The sequence below is a fragment of the Aulonocara sp. 'chitande type north' Nkhata Bay genome, linkage group LG12, assembly GCF_057382095.1.
Source record: "Aulonocara sp. 'chitande type north' Nkhata Bay isolate Kocher_YH1m ecotype deep benthic linkage group LG12, A_spYH_male_GT1.1, whole genome shotgun sequence".
Lineage (NCBI taxonomy): Eukaryota > Metazoa > Chordata > Actinopteri > Cichliformes > Cichlidae > Aulonocara > Aulonocara sp. 'chitande type north' Nkhata Bay.
The window spans coordinates 28984191-29005984 of NC_141355.1; the positions used below are offsets into that span (position 1 = coordinate 28984191).

The 21794-nt window shown below is 40.0% G+C and overlaps 1 protein-coding gene across 15 annotated transcripts in view; it reads left to right on the forward strand.

Moving 5' to 3' along the window:
* gpat2 (glycerol-3-phosphate acyltransferase 2, mitochondrial) overlaps positions 1 to 20452 on the forward strand; it is a 176625-nt gene extending 156173 nt beyond the window's left edge. For all 15 annotated transcript variants that reach the window (XM_086314873.1, XM_086314872.1, XM_086314884.1 and 12 more), the window contains 11 exons: positions 824 to 954; positions 1061 to 1131; positions 1385 to 1545; positions 1652 to 1755; positions 6911 to 7092; positions 7618 to 7695; positions 8416 to 8541; positions 15607 to 15727; positions 17008 to 17076; positions 17451 to 17506; positions 19900 to 20452. In XM_086314873.1, the coding sequence (XP_086170999.1) occupies positions 824 to 954; positions 1061 to 1131; positions 1385 to 1545; positions 1652 to 1755; positions 6911 to 7092; positions 7618 to 7695; positions 8416 to 8541; positions 15607 to 15727; positions 17008 to 17076; positions 17451 to 17506; positions 19900 to 20016 (1216 nt within the window). In that variant the 3' untranslated portion in view covers positions 20017 to 20452. The remainder of the gene's footprint in view (positions 1 to 823; positions 955 to 1060; positions 1132 to 1384; positions 1546 to 1651; positions 1756 to 6910; positions 7093 to 7617; positions 7696 to 8415; positions 8542 to 15606; positions 15728 to 17007; positions 17077 to 17450; positions 17507 to 19899) is intronic.
* Positions 20453 to 21794: the final 1342 nt, after the last annotated feature.

Genomic DNA, 21794 nt, shown 5'->3' on the forward strand with positions numbered 1-21794 from the left:
TTTTAAGCATGCTCTACATCTTGCTGCAAGGACTTGCCTGCTGGGATATTGAGCATGTGGATCAATAATAAAACTTCTAATCAGTCACTGCAAGTTGGGACAATTATGATTCCATTTGAAGCCTTAAAAGATAAGCCTTTCCTATTCTAGCAGTATAGGAAAGAGACCCATGTAACTACCTGGGTGTCTCTCTCGTCGGATGAAGTTGAGGCTTGCAGATCTGGCCTGGAAAAAGGATGTGATGCCATTGTTTAATATGAGACTACCCTGTCGTCCATGGATTCTCTGGACTCATTTTTACTGTTACTATTAGTACAAAACAAAGGGTTAGTAGGGAGAAGAGACATCCTCCTGGGGGATGTAACATGATGAAATAAATATGTCAATTGGGATCCTTAGCATTAATTTCAGTGGATCGGAAACACATCGGAAAAAGTGTTTCCAAAGTTTCTCTTCTTTTTCCATGCAGATTATACTTCTGCTACGATTGCACGAAGTTACAACAACATCCCTTTTAATTCAGTTAAAGATACAGTGTGGAAAACTAAAGTACGATGTACCACCAAACTGTTGAAACTGGTGTGAACATCTACTGTGTCAGCACAACAAGCTGTTTTGCTCATCAGTTTTCCCATTTCAGTTGTTATTTGTCTCTTTGCCATCGGGGACAAGAGACCAGCTCTCTTTACGTAGAACACTTTGAGCGCCACATCCTTCTGTCTCTCTTTCTATGGCATCATCTCTTCTATATAAGATAAATAAATGAAAATCTAAATTTATGCTGGTATTCTTCTCTTTTCACTCCCCCTTTTTTTCTTTGAAGCGCTGGCAGTGCATTCGGGCAGAGGAGAGTGTCGTGGCTCCTGCCGTCTTCTTATTATGCATCTGAACTTCAAGAGCCAAGTCGGTCGGAGAGAAACCTCAGCATTGCCATCATCCTCCACCTCATCTTCTGTAAGTACAGGATTATCTTCCTTGCTGAATAGTAAATGAGTCTATAATGGTATGCAAATTGTGCTGCATAATCTGTGTGTGTGTTTGTGTGTATGTGTGCGTCTAGCTGCAACTTCCTGCATGGCTGTGATGCCCACCAGTCTTATGTCCAGTCTTCTGCTGTACAAACATCGCAAGGTTCGTTTGTCAGCCCCTGTGTAGATGCAAACAAGTTTCCTCTTGCTGCTGTGAGTGTTAAAATCTGCTGCTACCCCTCTAAGGATCCATCAACACTCCAAGCGGCTCATATTGTTTTTTTTTCGTGCAAGTGTAGTAGAGTGTGACAGTGATTTTCTGAGTCATTCCCACCAGTCTCTAACTAATGTCAGCAGATGGTTAATGTTCATGTCTGATTTTGGAATTAGATTTTTCCTTCTTCTCTCCTCCACAGGGTGTAAGTACATCTGTTCTGTGTCGTGATGTGGCTTGGCTCACAGAGGAACTTTTGTTCAGGAACAAAGACGTCGGCTTTGGGGGAAGTTTGACAGAGGTTGTCCACTACTCCCTGTCTCTGCTCGCCCCTCACCTCATCATAGCTGCTGCTCCATCCAAGTCAGTTTCCTGTCATAAAAGAAAAATGCTGATGAGCTGTTGCTCATCAATAATACATTCTACCTTTTATTATTTTTCCTTTTGGTACACACCTCTCCAATTCTAGGAAAGACCCATTGATTGTGCCCTGTCCTTCTCTTGCTGCCACACTTCACCTCTCCTACATGGCAAAGACGGTCACACACGCCTTTATTTCGGAGGCTGTTGGGGGTGAGTGACTTTGAAGGCATGCGTTTTATGTAGGTAACATAATTTTCGTGGACGTTTATTTATCTATCATCTTGTCACCATCACCATGTGTTCTGGCAGGCACCGTATTTTTCGTAGGAGGCCTTGGCAGTTACTCTGTTGGCATGTCAGCTTGGAAAATCAATTCTAGAGAAAACATTTTAATTTTAAGAATTTATTATGCGTGACATTTAGGGGGTAGCAAGTTTTTAGCAGTGTCAGGGAGTGTGCACACAGAAAGAGTTTTTTTTAAACTAGCAAGTGTCAGCAGTGGAATTAAACAGTTTCATTTTAAGTTTACATTTCTTTAATGTCCATCGCTTCCAGCTTTAGGAGTATGTGGAGATTCGTATATAATGCTTGAACTCGAACCTAAACGTATAGTGGGGGTGCGCTGGGAATAGTTGCGTCAGGTATATCGGCTGCACATTTATGATGTGAATTTGCTGTTTCACCACATCCTAAAGTTGCTCTATTGGATGATAAAGCACAGAGATAGTATAGTTTTTAAGTTGTTATTAGTGTTCAATTTTTATTTTGTTTTGACTTTTTGCCTTTAATTCAGTTTAGTTTCAGTTACTTTCCAGAGCAGGTAGGCTCATTTTAGTAGTTTTTTGAAACTGTGAAGTTTCACTTTAGTTTTTTTAGTACTTTCAGCTTTAGTTTTAGTCTTTATTAATTATTGTTGTATAGAGGGCATATGTCAGATGCAAGATTTAAGAAAATTAATACAGGTATTACTGCAAAAACAAAGAACTTTTTAAAGCATCGACTCACGGTCTTGTAGATGTCCAAATGATTCAATAAATATGTCCATCAAAGCCTCATCAGACAAGTTTTGATAAAAATGTGTTACCAAAATAACAAGCACTTAATCAAAGGATATTTCCTCTAGTTTAGTTCGTTTTAAAGGTTCACAGGATTGTTTGTTTTTTTGTTTTGTTTTTTCAAAAGTCGAATATTTATTTTAATTTAGTTAACTAAGATTTTTATTACATCTAGTTTTAGTTTTTAGTTTAGTTTTAGTTAACTATAAAATGTAATCCACTACAGATTACAGAATATATGCCCCAAAATGTATATTGTAATGTATTCTGTTACGTTACTCAATGAGAGTGACGTATTCTGAATACTTTGGATTGCTTAATATATTATCATGCTTTTTTACAACTACGTGAATGTACTATTGCTGTGTGGTTTGTTACTATTACTAAAGGCTACTCGCCATACCAATACCAACTAGATGTTTAAATCTTAATATAAAATGAGTAAGAGTAGGTTGACATTTGGTAACGCTGCACTTTTAGCAGCGATCTCGCATACAAAACTATTCCGTGCGTATATAAAACAGGTCCGCGGCTCTGAACCGTAGTAAAGGGACCTCTGGCTAATACGGGCTCGTAGCCAAAAATAGCTTTACTTTGTTGTCTGGGTCAACTTTGCTAGCGAGAGACAGAGAGAGGCGTTGAAAGGCTGCTCCAACGGAACTTATTGTTTCAGAGGAAAACAAGAACACGGTGTACAGTCGAGTCTTAATAGCTTACTTACAACTGGGCTCGTCAGGCACTCTTCTTGGCTGAAGTGGTTATTATAATATTTACATGCTTCCATCTCCCGTTTCTGATCGGTGACAACTCGTACTTTTCCACTCTACTTTTTCTCCCTCCCTGGTGCTCACAGACACATAACGGGTATGGCAGGCCATTCTCCCTGCAGCACGGACTACACTACCCATGAGGCTACATTCTTTAGGACTACACCTATAACACTCTGCCTATTGCCTTCATATTAAATAATTTAAAAAACATTTGTTCACGTCATTATGAGATTGAGACACAGGCATTTGAGCCTCTTAATGTGCGTGGAATTGCCAAAAATAGAGAGGGCATAGCCTAACATATGAAACAGGAAAATACCGGCGTGTAATCCGTTTATTTCAACAAAGTAACTGTATTCTGAATACCACCTTTTTAAACTGTAACTGTAACGGAATACAGCTACTCATATTTAGTGTTTTTAAATACGTAACGGCGGCACATGTATTCCGTTACTCCCCAACACTGTTGACAGAGAATCAGATCTGATGACTGTGGAGATCATTTGAGTAACCATCTCAAAGTACAGTTTGAGATGGTTTGAGTTTTGTGACATGGCTCATTATCCTGCTGGAATGAGCCATCAGAAGCTGAGTACATGTGGTGACAAAGGGATGACATGTTGTACATTCAGAGATGCTCTTCTGCATGCCCTGTTTGTAGCGAGCTGTTATGTAAGTTATCGTTGCCTTCCTGTCAGTCTGGCATCCTCTTCTGACCTCTGACATCAGCAAGGCATTTTTGCCCAGAGAATTGCAGCTCACTGGATATTTTCTCTTTTTCTGACCATTCTCTATAAAGTCTAGAGATGGTTGAGTGGGAAAATCCCAGTAGGTCAGCAGTTTCTGAAATTATCAGTCTGTCTTGCATCACCAACTGTACCATGTACACAGCCACTTAAATCACCTTTCCTCCACATTCTGATGCAGTTTGAACTTCAGCAGATTGTCTTGATCATGTCTGCGTGTCTAAATGTATCGAGCTTTCATGTGACTGGCCAGTGATAGTATATCAAAGTAGTAGTATATAGTATATGTCAAATTTAAAACAACAGTACTAGAGTTGCAGTATTTTAGTTTTTGTTGGCTGAAGCCTGTCAGATAACTCTTACAGGTTTTATTTAGATCTTTCTGTGGCTGCATTTCAATTTCAGTCACTACAAATAAGGCCCTGAGAGCTAAACTGTACATCAACTGTCTTGTAGACAGTTGGCAGTTGCTTCAGTGACCATCCATGAGCAAGACATGGACAGCAAATCAGACTACAAATGCAAGATGTGCATTAGGGTCACAGTTGTATGGAATGCATGTAATTGAATCAAACTGTATTACACGTGGCACCATTAAAAACCTCCTCTTTTGGATAGAGACCGGAAATCCCTGGTTTGATTGTGTTATCTCCTGTGTAAAATTATGATAATGGACACATACTGAAAGTTTATCATAACCAACATATGGTGTTCACATATGCTGATTGTGCTCTTTACATTTTATTTCCATTCCCATTATGCATTCAGGAAATAGATGGCCTGGATGCGAGCAGGAGGAAATAGAAGTGTGGAGGTTTGATTATGGATGGGCGTCCAAGTCATTCATTTCCTTTAAAAGACATAATTTGCCTTCTGTCACAGACCTACACTTTATTTTTGTGTTTTAATATCCGCAGCTGTATTTTTTTCCCCCACATTTTTTTTTTAAACAATCTACACCTGTACCACAGATATTGCTGAAAGCAATAATCTAAAGAGTATTGGCACTGAATATCTGGTGTTTTAATTTACAGAATTATCCAGTGTCTTGTGTTTTTCTTTGGTGTTTTGGTTGGGAACAGAGCGATAATACATGACAGTAATATATGGTAATCGTCTAATGGCAGAAATCCTAAACCGTAAATCTATACTTTACCAGATCCTCAAGCCCAGAGCTATCTGCTGAAATCTTATTTTCATGCTGACAGGCAGACAGGAATGAAGCCATAGAAACTGTAGCCCCATTTTTGGATTCCTGGTGGAGGTAAAAATAATGGTTTGAAGTACAGGAAGCTACTTCTCCAGCATGATTCACTGTTCCTGCATGACCTCTTTTGGTTGTATAGGAAGTGAAACTGGTGGGCAGGGGGCTTTGTACTGCTGAAAGTCTCTTTGTTGTATATTCATACATGGGTGCTAACCTCAAGTGGTAAAAATAAGTTGCATCAGGTCCTGTATACAGTACGTTGTTGTGATGTTGTAGCAAATCGAAAGAGCGATATGATAAACACACATTTGGGGTTAGCAATAGTCAAATCTCCCCCGCCTCCATAATGGTTTTTGTTTAAAGTGGCTGTGTTATGCTCATTTCCTGCTTCACAGTTTTATTCTTGGACTCTACTGGATTAGCTTTTCATGATTCATAACGATTTATGTTATGCTGGGCATGGTGCGGTCCCTCAGGTTATTCCCAAGCCTGCAACAAGCAGTTTTACCACTTTGCAAACAGATAAGTTAAAAGGGTGGTCGAGATTACCATAATAGAAACGCCCACTTTTATTAACCTCATCCGGAGCCAAGAGTAGGAAAAAAGCTGTTTGAAGCCTGAGCTTTTGTCCATAGTAGTCGTGTGCCCTTGAGGTGTTGCTGCTCACTACTTGGGACCAGAAATACTAGTCAGTTAAACAAGTAGCAAAATAAAATCCTTCTTTTATTTTATTAATATACACTGGCAGTGCCCTGTCATCAAGAGGTTACAATGACACTTGCCGACCTTCTTTATGCGATGGGAAGTTTTAAAGAAGCGAGGTGAAAAGGTCCATGAATGAGCGCAGTTCTGCAGTAATTTGATGCAGAAAATAAATGGCTGTAAGTGTGCAGAGCCAGAGTAAAATTACATATAACTGTCAGGCTGGAGCAATACCTAACCACACTGAGTGCAGGCAGTGTACTGTGGATGATAACTTAGCACAGCACAGCTAAAATTAACAGCACTCTGTTAATCGATCTCACATATGTGTGTTCTTATTTTTAGACTAGTTGACCAGTTAATGACTATTAAACTAGTTAACAGGAATATCTCAAGTCATTGTTTTAAATTTTTGTTTACTTTTTTGTTTTGTCTTTACTTTACAGTATAAACTGCCTGGAGGTGACTGCTGTTTTGATTTGGTGCTGTATGGAATTTAATAAAATAAGGAAAATGGATTTACTTCACAGGTTTCTCCATCAGGTTTGAATTTCCCGAGGTGTGACAGCTGCACAGTTTAGGAACATGAACAATCTGGATGTCAAGACTTTTCCACCAGGACATGAAAAAGAATGGATAATTGGGATTGAGAATGTAAACAAAGACTTAATAACACTTGTGTAAATGACGGAAATCCTAGCTCACGCTTATCAGCAAAATCTCATCAGTGTATCTATTTTCCAAAGAGCGTGTGTAATGGCTAACAGATTTCAGCCAAATTGTAACCTACTTAGCTGTCATAAACAAACACTTGCTTTGCCACACAACACCTGTGCTGCACATTTGGTCTTGAGGAGGCAAACAATAAAATGTTTGTGTTCGTAGCGTGTGCGGTGTCAGCCATGCTGTGCGAGGTGGCTCACAGTGGCGTCAGCAGCAGCGTGCGGAGTGACGTGGAAGGAGTGGAGGTCAAAGGTGACACGGAGTTTGATGTGGTGCTCTGCCAGTCTGAGCTCACTGCAAGAGCCTTGCAGCTCTGCCATCTCCTGCCTCCGGGCTTCATGCCAGTGAGTTTGAATTCATATCTCACACACACACACACACAGCCAGCGTGTCTCATTCAATGGATGTTTAATGGAGCTGAACAGCCATTCATCCTGCTCTGCTGCCTCTGTCTCAGCCAGAGAGAGGTTTTGGATTGTATGCGTGCACTGTGTATCTGTGTGTGCGCTTGTGTGTGTGTGTGTGTGTACATGCTCCATCAAACTGACTTCAAGGGCTCCGAATCTGAGCCAGAAATACTATTCCTTTTTGTTTCCCCACCTTTCATTTCGGCAGCTGCTCTTTCTTGTCTCTGCTGCTTGCAGCTACACTTCTCTCCCCATTCCTCACAGAGAAACATCTCTCCTGCTCTGATTCCCCTCCCGGGCACCCCTTATTCTCGTTCTAAGATGATTCCTACGTCTCTACTACACACCTTATGTTCCCTGTCAGCCGTCTCCCTCTGCATTTTTTAGATATGTGATTGGCTGAAGCTGTTTGTAACCTTGCCTCACCATTGAATCATTTGCCCTCTCACGTTTTCTCAATAGCCTTGTCAGTCTTCCCAGAGTTTCGCGCTGGATGCCATTGACAGTCTGGTTCGCTGTGGCATCCTGATCCAGGAAGAAGTAAGAAAAATTTTAATAGTTTTAAAAGTTGGGCCTTATAAAACTGCGTAATTTAACAAACAAAACTGCACTGAAATCTTGTCCTAAAGGTAGTTTAATGAATTAAATATGTAATAGATCTGGTGTGTGTTTTACCCAAAGATGCAATTTTAATGTTACCTTCAACTCTTTAATGTTTTCTTTGTTTGAATTTGGTTTTATAACTATTTAAGTTACTCTGTACTCATTGGAGACTTTATATCATACACCTCCACAATCTAATGCAGTCCAGCACCGCTAATGAGGCCACAGTTCACCAGAGGATGGTGTTGTACTAGAGAGCGTTCTATTGCATTGCTTTTAGACTTCAGTAGAAATCAGGTTCATTTAACTCTTTACCCCTTTAAAGCCCACTAGGAGTAACTCTTGAAGCCTTTTTCTGAATGCATTTCAGGTCTGCTTACAGGAAAAGAAGTGTCTGGGTTTTCACCAGAAGGCTCTGTCTATAAAGGTTCCCTTGGAAAAAACTACTCCAGTGGTGGTCAAACCACATCTTTATTTATAGATACTGAGATATCAAAACTCGTGGTTAAGGGTGCAGGGCGGTCGTCAAATGACGTCTTTATGGGGGAAAGAGTTAAAGACACAATGTCATCCATTTATCCTGTGGTCTCCATTATATTTTGCATATTATGTTAACCAGAGCTTGCTTCTGTCTGTTCTGCCCACTATCCTCTGGAGGTTCCCAGGGATGTTCCCATCTGTGATTTCTGGAAGAAACAGGAGGGTCCTCTGACCTGGACCACTTCTGACGACCCTTATCACAGCGATTCTGACTGCGAGGAGCCGGACTTTTGCTCCTATAAGGTACAGAAGACCACTGGCTTTCCTGAGCCCCTGTAGCTCCTTCATCTCTCTTCTGTTGTGTCCAGTATAGAGCTGGTTCCACATCTTTCCACTGAGAGAAATAAAAAGACTGGATAGACTGAAAAGTTACATAAAAAAGTTGAAATGACTCATTTCAACGTCTGAAGTGAGTAGGCTTCATAGACACTGAAGTGACAGTTGAAATTTAAGGCCCACATCTGTTATGAAGCCTTAAGATCTGGTTGGCCGTGATTTTCTTCCCACGGATATTAACTCATCGTTCTCTAAGTAGCACTACTTAACATTCAGCTCTCCGATATGTTTATTATGGTAGTTTGTTCTCAAAAGGCACCGTTGTGGGACTGGCTGTGCGCTGGCCCAAACTGCCTACAGGACATGCACAGAAAATACCAGAACAACCACATGAAATACAACTTTAAAGCAACTGAATCTCCATTATAAAAGCACCTGCATGGATAGAGCCCACATCCTGAATGCCAATTAGCAGTAAGGTCTTAGATTTAAAAGAAGTCCAACTGTCGTGACTGTTGGACGTGATATCCGACTTCCAAGGTGTCCAATTCACCAGCTGTCAAAGGTGCAGGCATGTTATTCGTATTCACTGCAGAGCAACTTTGAGGTGATGGTCTCGGGAGTCGTGACTGTGCAAATGTAAATCTGCATAGAGAAAGAGCAGCAGTTTTATCACATTGATGTGAGCAGGCATACTATTTAACAGCTCTGCTGGCAGCTATGGAGATAGCAGTAGCATTAACCAATGAAGCGTTTTAAATGCAAGCTTCAGCATCATAGAATCCAGTAAAGATGAGGATATTGTTATTCAAAGTTTTAGCATCCACGTGCTTGGAAGCATTTTGTTTTGCCAGATGATGGAAAAGGTAAGAAACTGCATATTTGCTTATCGCACATTAAAGAACCATAATGGCCGTGGGTGCTGTCATCTTAAAATGGCTTTTCCTGTTTAAATCTCGGAACAATGAACATTTGCTTACATTGTGAATAGTCGACACTATGAGCAGTTTAAAAAGAAAAAAAAGGTGATACCAGCACTTTACATTATGTTTTGCAATAGAGAGCATTTTCAAAGACTTCAGTGTATTAAGTCTTTATAGATGTGTTGGTTATAATATGTAGGACATTCAGTTATATGTGCCCACCACCTGTCTGTTTACAAAAGGCAAGCCATATATAGATTTGGTGCTTTTCAAGTCTGCCACTGAGCTCTGCATCATCATTGCTTCATTGCTTCCAAAAACACATCACCCTCCACCTCCTTGCCTCCTTCCTCCTAATAGTATTTAGTTGTACTTTAGTTGGTAATGTTAATTTGTTCATATTTGTTACAGGTTGTGTATCCCAGGTTCTGTGAAAGGAGTATTGTGAGCTCAGTGGTGCTTTGTGTGTGCTTCCTGGGATTTATTTCAAGCATCACATGAGAAAAGTCATACAGGCAAACAAAACTGTACTTTGTAATTCTCCAGTAAATAGTGGAAACCTACACCTACACTTTCAAATGAAAAAGAGCTGGCACATATACTTCAAGCTCGGGGGGAAAAAAAATCTAATGGTGTTACATTTTAGCTTCAGGGCATTTTTATGTTCCTATTAGATCATTTTATGATATGGACTGATAAATAGACTGACGTTATATAGGGCTTTTATCAAAGTGCCTTACAATTTGCCTCCCACATGCCCATTTACACACACACTTGTGTTTCCATTACCTCACAATCATTTCCTACAAACTTACAGACTGAAACTGCCACTTTTCTGAACCTAATTTTACCTTAAACTAAGTTTTCACAGAAAAACTCAAATTAGAACCTTTTTTCTTCCCAAACAGGAGTCAGGTGGTCAGAGCAAGATTTATATACCCACAACCTGAGCCATACAAGTATGCACACAGAAACTATTGGCAGTAAGGTGCCACGAAGATACTACCTAACCATAACCACTAGGGGCAGGGAGGGTAATTGGGGTCTTAAGCAAGTAGACTTTAACACGTGGGCAGGAAGTATCTGAGATCAAACGCAGACCACCAACCAGCAAGATGACCTTCTACCTTCTGAGCTACATGTCACATGATGTCATAATAGTAGGTAGAGCCGTCTTTCTGTATATGACCTGCTTTTCATATGAATGATTGCCAAGCGACACCTCTGAATACTGGAAATTGCACTCTTCAGTGTGGAGACTACTCTTCTTTTGTGCTTCGCAATTCTCTACTATTCATATGCCTAACTCTGGAAATACAGGCCCTGATTTTTTTTATAATTTAAAGATTTTACTAGCATCACCACACAACAGAAAGAGCATTCTTATGACTGGCTTTGCCACATGTAGCTCGCTGGTTGACTGCATAGTGCCACCCACGCTGGCATAACTTCTTCTCATTTCAGCTTTGTCCACCAAGGAAGTGCCGCACTACAGTTTACAAAGCTCCACTCTTTCAAACTCCATCTTTTAACTCTCTCCATCCAGTACGCTCATTTTTCTTATCCTGCCGCCTCTGCACTGCTATCCTCAGTTCAGGTGCTGAAGCAAGACTGCATACACCTACATAACAGACAGCAAAAAGTATTCCCTAACCTCAGTTTGCCTAGGTAGATTCACTTTTGTTTTGCAGGCAAGAAAAAGCAAGAAAACTTTGCTGTTTTGTTTTCCCAAATGTATGTATATATTTTTTTGTTTGTGCGTATTAGGTTATTTATTCATGCTGCCTCTCAGTTATGTGAAACAAACAGTAAAATGCAATATAAATAAATCAATATGATCGACATTTTAGTGTTATTGGATTCTGCCATTTTCCTTTTGGATCCAATTTTATTTCTGTAGTTTAAAGCTCCTTATATTATCTGTGTAAATACTGTGCTGAAAATGCATTTTTTGTTGCACTTTGCAAACATTCATTCTTTGTGTAATGTCTTTGCTAAGCAGTCTCTCTGGACTTGTTTATACAACAGCTGCAGTGCTGACCTTTTTGTTGTGATGTGCTTTTACTGCTCGTACAACTCAACTCGTGATCGTTACTCTGACGGCTCTGTTTTCATCCTGTCATTTTTGTCTCCAACTTTTTCTGTGTATTTAAGTGCTTCACCTTTTTTATAATGATTGTTTAAACGCTAATTGAATTAGCCCAGTTGACTAAGTGGCACCAGTTCATTAGCAAAAATATAAAAAGTTGTTATAAAAGCTTAATTAATGCATTATTTAAAAAAAAAAAGGATTGTATGCAGATATAAGGTGCTGTGCAAAAAGCCCCATTTCTTTATATTTTGGGTATCTAAAGAAGCCAGGCTTTCTTGTAATGTTTTAAAGTGGTCTTGAGAAATAATGTTCAAGGTTCTGAAGGCCTTTCAGTTTTTGTTTGGACATTACCTGCTTTTTCCACCCAGAGGGATGTTTTTTTTTTTATTGTTTCTTCACCCACTTAACACTGATCTGTGAATCAATACTTCGGTAATTAGGCACCAAACACAAGGGATGAACAAAGAGTTGTTTCTAAAAATAGCAGACATCTTAGTGAAGAAACAATTTTATTTTAGGTGCTTTATTTCTAGCAGCCTGTCCCGAAACATTTATTCTTATTTTTTTTAGTCGAATCTATGGATCTACACAGTTTGAAAGGCATAAACAGAGTTGTTAGCTGAAAACTTGGTGTATCTTGGGTGCAGTGTGTCCTTAACTGGATAGGTAGAGGACAGAAGAAAAAAAAGACCTAAAAATTATCAACAACATATGAACAGTATCTGAAAGTCATCTCCTTTAGAGAGAAAAAATCGACCTGACACAGAACCTGAGAAATGCATCCAGCCCTCCGACTCATCCATCCACTCCTCTGAAATGGTGGTAGGGTTGCTGTCAAGAAGCCATTCTTAGGGAAGGCAAACCAGGAGAAGAGGCTGAGGTGTGCCAAATTATACAAGAACTTGACTAAAAATCTGTGACAATAGTTCTTGATGGAGTGATGAATCCACATTTGACATTTTTGTTCAAAATGTCTACAGCCATCTGTAAAACACGGTGGTCTGTCATGGTTTAAGACTCTATTTCAGCAAGTGGTATTGGGAATCTTGTCAAAATGCATACCAGGTACCATCAGAAAGCATCTGACTGGAAACAGCATCATTTTTCAGCATAATGTTGATCATAAAAACACTTCCAGTGCAGTAAAAGCATAACTGATAAGAAACCCCCCCCCACAGTGGAACACTATCAGTCATGGAGTTGTCTCCCCAGACCCCAGACCTCAACATTATTGAAGCAGTGTGAGATCATCTTGACGGAGAACGGACCAAAATGCAGCCAGTGTCCAAAGAAAAGCTTTGAATCTCCTTCAAGAAGTCTGGAGAACTAATCCTGAAAAGTTCTTAAGAAAAGACGAGGAAGCTTGTCCAAGAGTTCAGACTGTGTTGAAGAATAAACATATCAAATATTGACTTTCAAGGCATAAACTATGCCTTACATACTGTATTTACGTGTTCGTTTCCACGTTTCAATAAATCACTGCACCTTAACATATTCCTAGCAAAATATAAAGAAATGAGGATTGGCTCAGACTTTGATATACTAATGTAAGCCCCAGCAACATTTAAGGTATAAGGAACAATTTTATTACTTGATCAGACATTTTGGTCTGTGGCCTTCATCAGGGTGTCACCCTGAATTATCTTAGACCTCTTAGGACCCTTGTTCTTCTCCGTGCACTTTGAAAGTTGTGGCAGAAACCTCCATTCTCTTTCCACAAAACCTAAAGTTTAGATGAGGAGAGCAGAATCAACCAAATATGAGCTGCAAGCTGTTTGGTGCAGTTGTGTAATGTCCAAAGAAAATGGAACATTTTACAGGAGCAGCTGAACTCCACATGATTATAATGTCCCCACACACTTTATCAAGTAGTTTAATGAACCACCAGCTTCATGGCCCCTCTCATTATCTGATGTACTCATTAACGCAGTCTTTATAGCAAAATTTATTTCCAGTTTCTGAGACAAATGAAGAGCATTTTATAGAGTAATTACACAGTTTATCCAAAGTTTGAGTACACAGCCAAGGACCTTAATGTCAGGCAATGAAAGATCAAATTTTAAAGCATTTATGGATATTTTAGAGAACAGTTTGGTTCCAGTTTTTTGGGCAGCTGTCATATTTCATCACGACTGCTGTGGTTAAATCCAAGTCCTTAAAGAAATGCTTTTCTTAGTCTGCTGTTCAGGAATCTGACTTGCTGAATCTTAGTTTTCTAAAGGTTTGGTTTAACAATTTTAAACACTGTTAATAAAATTATAACCAACTTCAGATTCAGTTATTCTGGACTGCAATAGTGTTCATATGCCGGAAGTGACCTTGAGCTACTGCAGTAATTCATGTTATGGCAAGGACCACTCCACTAAGTAAACAGAAAAGACACTCTATCTTTACTTTCAGACACCAAGGTCAGTCAGTTTAGAAAGTGTAGTCGTAAAATCTATCAAACAAAAATGGCTATCGTGTTGTCTGCTTCAGGAGAGGAAGGCCGAGACTTCCCTTTGCCGCAGAGGATAACTTCTTAGAGACTCAGAGATGAACAATTAACGGCAGTTCAGATTAGAGCCCACATCAGTGCTTCCCAGAGTTCAAACAGCAGACACATCTCAATATCGACTGTTCAAGGGAGGCTGTGAATCAGGCCTTCATGGTCGAATTGTTGCAAAGAAACCTCCCCTGAGGGAAACCGATAAGAAGAAAAGAACTGCTTAGGCCAGGAAAAAGGGATGGGAATCAAGACTGGTCTTTACATTGTCCAATCCATTTTTTCCTCTGGTAGTTGCAAAACCATGATGTCAAATTCACAGGAGTTGAGCTTTTCCACAGGTGAAATACGTGATTCTAAAGCTGGGGGGAAAAATCTGTATAGTCTTAATTTTTTGTTCTTCTTTGTACACAGATCAGGAGGGATTAAGGGATTTGTATCAAACAAACTGTTATCAATATCCATCCCTACAAAGAAACACAAAGAATGGGTTTCTGGGCTTTGATCTTAGTCGAAGTTTTGGGGTTTAGATTTTTGGTTCAGCCCACTGCGACTCCGAGAAGGTGAAAGGATGTCGTTCCTGCCGTGAAGCATGGAGATTGTTGGTAATACTGTTACAGATTTATCCACAATTGAAGAGATCTATACAACATCCTGCAGTGACACAGCATCCCATCTGGTTTATGATTAGTGGGGCAATCATTTATTTCTAACAGCTATTTGACCAGGAAGCAGAGTACTTCTAAACTTTTAGTAGGCACTGCAGATTAGTCTGTTGTTTGAAGTCATTGAGAAGGCTTTACTCTTTCATTAGTGTTTGTTTTCTTTGCTGGTCTTTCGCTTAAATGTAATGCACTTAAAAAAGGCCACTTGAGGCTTAATATTACCTCTGCACCATTCATGAGTTGTGTATCTGGATTCTTTTTTTTTGTATCTTCATAAAAACATTAAGAGATTTCTCAGATTTAACTGTGATATTAAAATTGTGCATTTGTTAGAATGTGACACAAAATGTCCAATTTACTCCCGTCTCACAATAGCAGCGAATCCTTCCAAAAAATCCTTGAATTCAGATCCATATTGGTATCGACTCCAAATGTTAATCATTTCTAAGTTGGGCCAAGCCCCACTTTTGTGAAGTTTTCATGCAGATCTGTCCAAAACTTTTTGAGTAATCCTGCTAAAAACGGACCAACAAACCAAACCAATCACACGGCTTACTTGGCAGAAGTAATTGGGCTCCTTCTGTCGTACCGTTAATAGTCTTGGATGTATTTATTATCCACTGCGATTTTCTTCTACAAACAGTACATCAGCAGCACTCTCATAAAAATATGTTGCCTTCAAATATTCAAGCCTCAGCGAGTCAACAGTTTATTTTGAGTAATATCACATCCCAGAGCTGTGCATCGTCCTCCTGACAGTGAGTTTAAGTATGTGGTATTGTAGTAGAAAATAATCTTTCAACTCTTCACTGCCTCATTCTGATTTACTCTTATGTGTCCTTCGTGGCCTGTGTCAACTTCTTCTAGATACGACAGCCAAGTCACTGTCCAGAGATGCTGTTCTTCCTCTGCAGAATGTTAGCTGGACATCTCAGGGCGCTATGCTGGACCACTATGGGGCTGGATCTCTTTGAGATGCCTCTGGCTGGTATGTGGACACTGTTTAAGGGAAGCTGGTCACCTGTGTTCAATGTGGGGTGGTAAACATTAGATAGGTCATAAATTCCTTTTGTGGTTACGAGTAATTTGGCAATCTCGTGATCTGGTATTAGAGTGACTTTTCAGTCAGGCCTACTCTAGTATCGATGCATGCAGTGAATGCTGGTGACATTTTTCATGTTTTGAAAACCAAAACTATACTGATTTAAACTCACCTGCAACAGCAATTTCCAAGGTGTGGTCTGCAGCCCCCTAGTGGCCATGAAGGTACTGCAGGTCAGCTACAAATAGTCACTAAAATTATAAAAACCCTTAATTGTTAATATGCAATCAAAGCATTTCAAACTAATTATGCATTAAGTATTTTTTTTATTTTAAATGGTCATTTATCTCAACAGTTTTTCATTTCTCTTGATTAGTGGTGTAGAAATGCCGTGTTGCCTAAACAAAACCTTTGACTGTCGAATCCACATCAAGTGGACTCCCAAAAGAGCAAAAATTAATCAATGAAAACAAAGTGCTGTTTTAATATGTGGGAACCTCTGCACTGCAGTGTTTTCTCACAGTGAAGCACTCACTGCTTCAACTAGAAATGCCATTCTGACCATTTTCCCATGTACATTTAAAAATGTTCCAGAAACCTAAAACCAGAGCACAAATATCAACTTTTGCCATAAATTGAACTCCCTTCTGTGTTGAAGATAATCACCAGTGATCAGAGCTGGTTCTCCAGCCACAACCCAAAGACCAAACAGCAGTCTTTATTGGAGGAGTTGGATTTTTCCAGGCCCAAGAAAGACCATCAGGTCAAAAACAGAATGTGAAGCACGCACATTGTTCTTTTTTTTTCCACGTTAACAGTGATGTACCTTATTAATTTATCCCCCATGTTCATATTGTGAGTGCAGAGTTCTACTATATCACCCTGTAACATCTGAGAGTGAGCATTAAGCACCAATGACCCGAGCTGCAGGGTGTGCTTTTGGCCACACAACACTATAGCCACTTACACTCCCCGCCCCCATTCGCCAGATTTAGCTTCTAGTGACATCTTCCTTTCCCACAAACTCAATGCAGAGGTGACCAAGGAGAGGACCTTGAAGGGGATACAAGCAAAATTAAAATCAGATATGGTTTTTGCTTTTACAGGACGAATCAAAGAGCTTTTATCTAGTAGCTTTTATAATAAGATGGCTTTATCTTAGCAGATTGTTCTCGCTTTGTTTCGCTTGAATAATTGCCTCCATTTTCATGTCTTTCCTGCTGCAGAAGCTGAGTTCGTGGCTCAAATACACTCACATCTTTGTGACACAGCAAATAAGAAGAAACAGCACTATGGTGAGTTCAACCTGACATCCCTCTGGAAAAAAAAAAACTCACAAAGATCTTCCATTTTTGTGTCAAAACTTTAAAAGCTTGTCACCTTGCCTTTTTTAAAAAAACTGATTCAGTGTGTGTTGTAACAAAGGTACGTAGACCAGAGAAGAAAAACAGCTCCTTTCACTCCCATCACATGCTATCCTCCTTGTTTAAAAAAAAAAACACCATAAAAGATAACCAGAAAATACCCAAATGACCCTACAATGTTACACTCTGAAAAAAAATACAGTCCCACTGGTATGGCTTTGTTCTCCTATCCCAACCTGCTTTTTCTATATTGGATATCTGTCTGTTCTTTTGTTTCATGTGCGTCTTTTTGCTGTATCTCACAGAGAGCTGCTCAGAGGAGGCGGCGCACACTGCAGTCAGAACACTAATAGACCTGGGGGTGAGTGACAGCCTGTGTGTGTGTGTGTGTGTCTGTCTGTCTGTCTGTCTGTCTGTCTGTCTGTCTGTCTGTCTGTCTGTCTGTCTGTCCGTCCGTCCGTCCGTCCGTCCGTCCGTCCGTCCGTCCGTCCGTCCGTCCGTCCGTCCGTCCGTCCGTCCGTCCGTCCGTCCGTCCGTCCAAATCTGCCTGTGTGCCAGGAATTATAGCTCCACTCAGGACTCAAAGTTGAGGTGCAATCCAACTCTAAAAAAGTTGAAGTGATCTCCAAATCACTATTAATCAATCAAACTGGTGGCATTTTTCAGTGGCTGTGAACAGAAACCTGATGTTTGATGCAATAGGAAGCCTCTCTGCCTGGCTGGAACCAACCAAATCCAATCATGTAGGAGGCAGAAATGTCAGTTCATAAAGAGAATTCACTGAGCCAAAGAAATGAGTTATTTAAAATTAGGAAATGGAAAAAAGTAGCGCAGACAGGTTGAGGTCTCTTAACTGTGACAAAGTGGTTTACATTTGACATTCAGGTCTTTAACCTTTCCCACCCCAGAGGTCCCTGTGCCGGTGCCATTTTTGGTAGGGTTGCACTGAGAAGTTTTAAAGCAGCATTTACACATGAGATCAGTGTTTACAGTCCCATATTTATAAGGCTCTAATAAACTCTCTAATTCACAGTTGGAAGTAAAATGATCGATAGAACAATCAATAATAGTGTCTCATTATAACCTCACTGTTTTTAAATGAACCTGTAATGCTGCTATCACAGTCTATTTCTGTTTTTACATTTTCTCCCATTCTAAGTTTGGACTAAAGATTAAAACATCTTTCGATCTCTGTAGATGTGCTGCGGTTCAGCTTCTATGTGGAAAAGGCTCCTCTAAATGTTGGTTGGTTGGGATCAATGATGCATCACTCTAATCCTTCCATCTCGAAACTTCAAATACCATAATTTTTACTGCATTCATTTCACAGCTGCAGTTCCTTGAGACTTTACACGCTAAATATATGACCCCCTTATAAAAAGTGATTTGTGATTACAGGTTTTTCTACCCGGAAGAATTTAAAACTACTAGACTCCTTTCAGTAATAAGAACGTAACCTTGAAAAAGCCACATGTTGTGGAGTGCAGGAGTTATACGCGGAATAGGACTTATTTTAACAATGAAGCATTGTTTTGATCTCACTGAAGGATATTATGCTGCATATTTTGCTGGAGTGTATGAAGCAACAAAACTTGTTTTTTTGAGGAATCCTCTGTGGCACATTTCTCTTTCTTCCCGTTGGGTGTGAGATGACCTGATATGAAAGCACTCCACCAGGGCACAGTGAACTCTGGATTAAACAGAAACTTTGATGAGACTGGATAAAGGCCTCATGTATATTGTGATAGATTATCATGCTGCTGCAGCTTTCAAGTCTGCGGATGTTTTTTTTGTTTTTTTTTTCTTTTCATAAAATGAAAGTTGGAACACAGCAAATGGTTTGTCTTGCAGATGAATATGAGCCTCTCTTATCTCCATCTGCTGTGATTCTGCAAACAGCAGCAGGAAATATTGAAGAGAAAGAAGGGCACCAACTTAAACTCCGAAATCTGAACAGAAACGCAGGATTTTCCAGAATGATTTATTGTGTAGCTTTTGTTTAGTGTTGGTTTTATTCATGTAAAGGAGTAAAAAGCACCGTATAAATGAATGTTACTTACTTTTACCTTTTGTTGTAGGAGGTATGATTTTCAGAAGAAAGAGCAAAGAAGCAACATTTTTATCCCTACTCTACCACTACACCAGCCTTTCAACTCGGCAGGCAAAGTGTCTGCTCCCATCAGTCTTCTCTTTCAGTCTGCGGGTTGGGAATCGCGGTCTTTTTAAAAATAGAGCATCATTGACCCATTTATCTGCAAACATCTCAAGAGGCAATTATTAAGTTTATTATTGAGGTTATCAGTCAGAAATGGACCTTTTCTTCATCTTAAGCCTCCGATGGTAAGGCAGGGGGAATTCTAAGATCTCCAAGTTGAAGCAAACAGGAAATGTGCTTCTAGTTTTTAGGAAACTTTAAAAGAAAAAGGAAGGACAACACAATCTTAAGTTTGCCTCTTTCATTTGGCCTCATTATTTCAGACCTTGCTAAGTGAATTAGGTGATGTTGTTTATGTGAAATCTGTAGCTTTGTTTTTCTCTTTCATTTTTGAAGCGTTGTTGCTTTGGGAGCTTTTTGTTTTTATCCGTCTTATTACCTCACTGTTTTTTATTCAGCCTTGTGCAGGAAGCGCTTTGATGAAGATAAGAAAAAAAGCTGCGCACTCACTTTGTTCAAATAAAGGTTACTAAATAATAAGCACTGTGGTTGCGATGCTACTAACGTATCTGTGTTTCTGCTCGTTATTTTCAATTCAGGTCCTCTTGGAGGAGTGGCAGAAGGGAGGCGTCTTCCTGGCTGTTAGTCCTTTGTTCCAGTTGTCAGAAAACAGGCAGAAACTGCACCGCTTCATCTCTCAGTACCTCTACAATTAATACATTTAACTGAGCAGCATGACTCAAGGCTTCAACGCGGCTTTGTTTTCTTGCAGAGTCTGACCTCATCCTCTGTTTGTATCAAGGGAGCCCGTGTTCAGTTAAAACAGATGCATGCTGAGCCAGGACGCTGGTGTCTTTGGGTTAATTGCATTTTGATTTTTCAGTGATGAGACATTGATTTTAAGTTTATCTTTAGTAATAGCATTTGCATAAAGCCGCAGGAGAGGAGGATTATTAAGTCCCTGTAATCAGTTGTGAGGACTCGCTGTAGGATGACGCTCGTTGGTACAGTTTGCGCATCCACGCATGTTTATGTTGTAACGAAGGATGCATCAAGTTTTGTCTGTTCCGTGAGAAAATGTTTGTTTGGTTCTTTATACTCAAATAAAAGTTCCTGTGTCATCATGACTTGAACAAAAGCGCAAAAAGTTCACTGTGTACAAACGAAACCAACTACAGCTCGCCTCTGTCAGTGCGCCCCAGGGCACCTGTGGCTACAATGTAGCTTGCCATTGCCAGTGTGTGAATGTGTGTGTGAATGGGTGAATGACTGAATGTAGTGTAAAGCGCTTTGGGGTCCTTAGGGACTGAGTAAAGCGCTATACAAATGCAGGCCATTTACAGCCCTTTAAAGTAGTTTATTAGTTATTAGTTAGTCTCTTGCACACAGCCATGGTTCTGAGCTGCTCTCCTTCTGGACATAGATCATTCAGTGCTGAGTCAGACCTCTGGAGAGTCTGTATGTCTCACGTAGACCTTTTGACATTAAGATGCAGAGACAAATCGATGGCTTGCTTTAATGGGGACTTGGAGGCCTCTGTATTTTGGCGTTCACAGCTGACTGTTTGTACAGTCACATGCCAGTGCAGCTGTTTTTACTCCTTCAGCGAGCACAGACCACAGCCGCAGTGGTTGAGCTGCCATCGGCCGTGAGAATCTACTGCCCTCTAGTGTTGAGCTGAGGATACTGAGTCCTAAATAGTTGTGGAACTGGCCTGTAGCCGTGGCCCACTCGGAACAGAAATTAAATTAGAAGGTTTGCGTTTGAGTATCTGTTTAAGAGCAGCTACCGAGACTTAAAACAGAGGATTTGCATAATAAGAAATGTGAGTTTTGAGGACTGTTTTCCATGTGAGCTGCTCTCACGTGGAAAAAAGAAAATCATGAACACCTTTAAAAACAAACAAAAAACAGGATAGGGATTGATTGGCTGTGGCATTTTGAAGTCGCAATTCAGACGATGCAAAATACTTTTTTTCTGAGTTATTATAATTATTATACAGTTGCCAGTGGGGGTGAACTAATTTAGCATTTTTTCCATTAATTTCTGTGAATATGTAAGTCTGATTTCATATTCGAGGTGTTCCTTTAGTCTTCATAATAAAAAACTAGAAGAGTGCTGAAGATTCCCTCTGCACTGCGCATGAAGTGAGGCTGTGGATCCAGAATAATAGATGGATCTGGGTTAGTTTGTTTTCTCAAGAACTTCAAACAGTGTCTCCAAAATTTCAGGGTCCTTCCACAAACTCGTGGATCCAGATTAACTCCAAAGGTTTATCTTGGGCCAATCCCCGCCTTCAGTAAACACTTTCATGCAGAGCTTTTCATAACTTGTTTAGTAATCCTCTTGGCAAACAGACAAACCAATCACGTAACATCCTTGGATGAGATGAAAATCTCCTCTGTGACTTGTGAAGATTGCCTGAGGCTGAGGTTTTTTTGTAGGGTATTTTGAGGTTAGCGAGACACTGAGCTGCAAAGCACTCCACTTTGCA